The sequence below is a fragment of the Tachysurus fulvidraco genome, chromosome 17 (assembly GCF_022655615.1).
Source record: "Tachysurus fulvidraco isolate hzauxx_2018 chromosome 17, HZAU_PFXX_2.0, whole genome shotgun sequence".
Taxonomy (NCBI): domain Eukaryota; kingdom Metazoa; phylum Chordata; class Actinopteri; order Siluriformes; family Bagridae; genus Tachysurus; species Tachysurus fulvidraco.
In genome coordinates, this window is record NC_062534.1 from 12184392 (window position 1) to 12187657 (window position 3266).

A 3266-nucleotide genomic window follows, 5' to 3' on the forward strand; every position below is an offset into this window, starting at 1 on the left:
TTTACATGAACCAGGTAATGATTGTTTTAATTTAACGTCAAATCAAAGCTTTTCTTTTCGTCTCCTAACCAGGAATACGCCTTAAAGAATAACTACCTGCTGCCTTAAGTTGGACTGAAATAAATACACACACACACACACACACACACACACACACACACACACACACACACACACACACACACACACACACACACACACACACACACAAATAGGCCTGCTTAATTAATATTTATTTTTATTTTAAGAAAATGTCAGTTCTTGCGTTAGTGGACATAGTTCTAATAAAATAATTTAATAATAATTATAAATAATGATGATGTATAATAATTCTATTAAATTACACTATTTTATTAGCTTCGTTTTTGCGTTTTGTTGTAGTTTAGGTGGTTTTCGGGTGGTTTTAAACCAAAACCAAGAAGAGACAGGACTAATAATAATCAGAATGTGATTCAAATTGATGAAAATAAATAAAACTCATTAAAAAGAAAAGAAATAATTATTAAAAGTACCAAATGTTACATGAGAAGTGGCATTTTTTGTTTCTTGGTTTGTCTCTCTCTAGATAAAATTTGTTTAAAATAAAAAAATATATATATATACATTGCAATTAAAAAAACTGTATTATCGTTTAAAAAATTGCTTAGCTGACGTACATTTGTATGCGTGTATATGTGTGTGAGTAAAACGTAAAACTCTGTGTGTGTGTGTGTGTGTGTGTGTGTGTGTGTGTGTGTGTGTGTGTGTGTGTAACTGTGTGTGTGTGTGTGTGTGTGTAACTGTGTGTGTGTGTGTGTAACTGTGTGTGTGTGTGTAACTGTGTGTGTGTGTGTGTGTGTGTGTGTGTGTGTAACTGTGTGTGTGTGTGTGTGTGTGTGTGTGTAACTGTGTGTGTGTGTGTGTGTGTGTGTGTGTGTGTGTGTGTGTGTGTGTGTGTGTGTGTGTGTGTGTGTGTAACTGTGTGTGGTCCGCCTGTACTTCATTGATTGACTCTGTGATTGGGTTCCGCGTTTCTGTCACTGACTCTCAGTTAACGCCGCGTTGTGTTTAGGACGCAGGGGAACAAAGCGCTCATACTATAGTAACTTAAAAGAGCGGAAATATGAGCGACAATGTGCAGGGCAAAAAAGTGCACAACGGAGGTCACAAGCTGGTCTCAAAAGAGCCCTCCGTCACTGCTTTTGACATGAAACAGAAATATAGCGGACGGCGAGTGACTTAAAACGGAACAATAGGCGGGTGAAAAGGGAGGGATAATGATGGGGTTATCGGCAGGCTGGGTGGCCCGAATATCATTTACATTGAGTTAGGCGAGCTAATGAAATTAATGACAGAATACAACTAAAAGAGGGACTACACCGAGGAGGAATGCCAGCTGAAATTAAAACACTAGCTCATGAGCAAGTAAACAAGTAGTAAACTTGGTGCCCGGAAATATAATTTGATTCCGTTTTCAATTCAGGTATGATTGAAGCATGCAAATACAAAAATAAACACACATAATACTTTCATTATTTTCTTTTTTCATTGTTAGTGGGTTGATACCATCAATGGCACCTCTTTTAGTCTATCTTTTTATGTAAGATTTACCTGGAAACATGCAAGTTTAATTAGATTTTTTTTTTAAATTCAGCTAATTAGCAGTCATTCTGAGTTGATGTGGGTGTGTTAGAGCAAAGAAAAGTGGGAAACAGAATTATTTGCATGGTAGTGTTTAGGTTTAGCTAAATCTGTTTGCTTCTAAGATATTTTAATAAGTGACTTTACAACAATTTTCCTAATATTCATTTGTTTTTTTGGTTCAGGCTTATCGTGGAGCAGACAGTATGCGAATAAGCGGTGTTCCATATTCTTCTCCAGAGCATCCCTATCATGTCTTCAGTCTCCCAAGAGAATCAATGGCTAGAGAAGACACAGAAAGGATTGAGACTCCACCAGATGTACTGGCCCAACAGAGATGTCCTGAAACAGATCATAATAGACTGGAGCGTCCTGACTTGAAATCAGTGTACCGGAGAAGCTTCAACCACACCAAACCTCCATATTCCTACATCTCACTGATTTACATGGCTATCCAGCAATCACCATCCAAGATGCTCACCCTAAATGAGATCTATGACTGGATCCGCCAGCTCTTCCCTTATTACCGGCAAAATCAACAACGCTGGCAAAACTCCATACGCCACTCCCTTTCATTTAATGACTGTTTTGTGCGTGTCCCGAGGTCCCCGGATTCTCCAGGGAAAGGATCCTTCTGGGCCCTGCACCCTGACTCTGGCAACATGTTTGAAAATGGTTGCTACATGCGCCGACAAAAGCGTTTCCGGTGCCAGAGTGCAACATCCCCACCCACAAATAAAAATGGTTCAAAGAAGGCAGACAGAGAAGTAGCAAAGGAGGAAGGCAAGAAAAAGTCATCAGAGGTTAAATTGACAGCTGTATCATCTATCTCCCCACCTCAGTCTTCTAAACTTCCTATGCCAACAGTGTTGCCATCAGTCATGGAGTGCGCTCCCATGTCACCTTCACATCTCCCACCTCAGCAGCATACCCCACACTCACTGACTCCTTTTCATCCATCCTCAGAACCTTCTGCACCCCTTGCAAATATACCTTGCCCCACCATTTCAACACTTCAGTCAACTGATTCCTGCCCTTTGGAGCCTTGTGTTCATGGTGAACCCTTCTTCCACCAGCCTCTTTCTGTGCCACCAATTATGGACTTTCAGTGCTATGAGCCTCCTGTGAGTTACCCTCTTTATTACCCATCCTCAAGCTCCAACATTCATCAGTATAATCCTTATTTCACAGGTAAAGAGGAATCAACATATGCAGGAGAGTCAATTTGCTACTCTGGACTCAGCATGTGCCCAATGCCAGTTTTAAGCTCCTCCTGAAGCACTAGTTTACCCAATTGTTTTTGATCTACTAAAGTGCCACTTTGTGTTTTGACCTTTTAAAATACTGTATATAAATTAAAATTTTAGATAATAAACCTGCCCTCAAATACATAAATGTTTGTCATAGTTATATTTTGCAGGACTCATGAGTCTGTTGCTAGGTTTCCTCATAAATAAAGTTCTTGTTGTTGTATTCAATGTTGTCATGAACCAGATACTACTGAAGTGTTTGTGGTTGTATTTGACGTTCTAAACCTCAAACGAACACTCCCATATCTAGATTTTGGGTTTGTCACTGTTTTGCTGGCCATAGATTTTGCAGAGACAGGACTCAATTAATAATCTAGCATAGCCTCAAACAAATAT

At 39.5% G+C, this 3266-nt stretch overlaps 1 protein-coding gene across 1 annotated transcript in view; it reads left to right on the forward strand.

Moving 5' to 3' along the window:
• Positions 1-3030, forward strand: part of foxa (forkhead box A sequence) — a 3191-nt gene extending 161 nt beyond the window's left edge. The window contains exons 1-2 of the mRNA XM_027135873.2: positions 1-14; positions 1806-3030. The exon at positions 1-14 is cut by the window's left edge and continues 161 nt beyond it. Of these exons, the coding sequence (XP_026991674.2) occupies positions 1-14; positions 1806-2897 (1106 nt within the window). The 3' untranslated portion in view covers positions 2898-3030. The remainder of the gene's footprint in view (positions 15-1805) is intronic.
• The last annotated feature ends 236 nt before the right edge of the window (positions 3031-3266 follow it).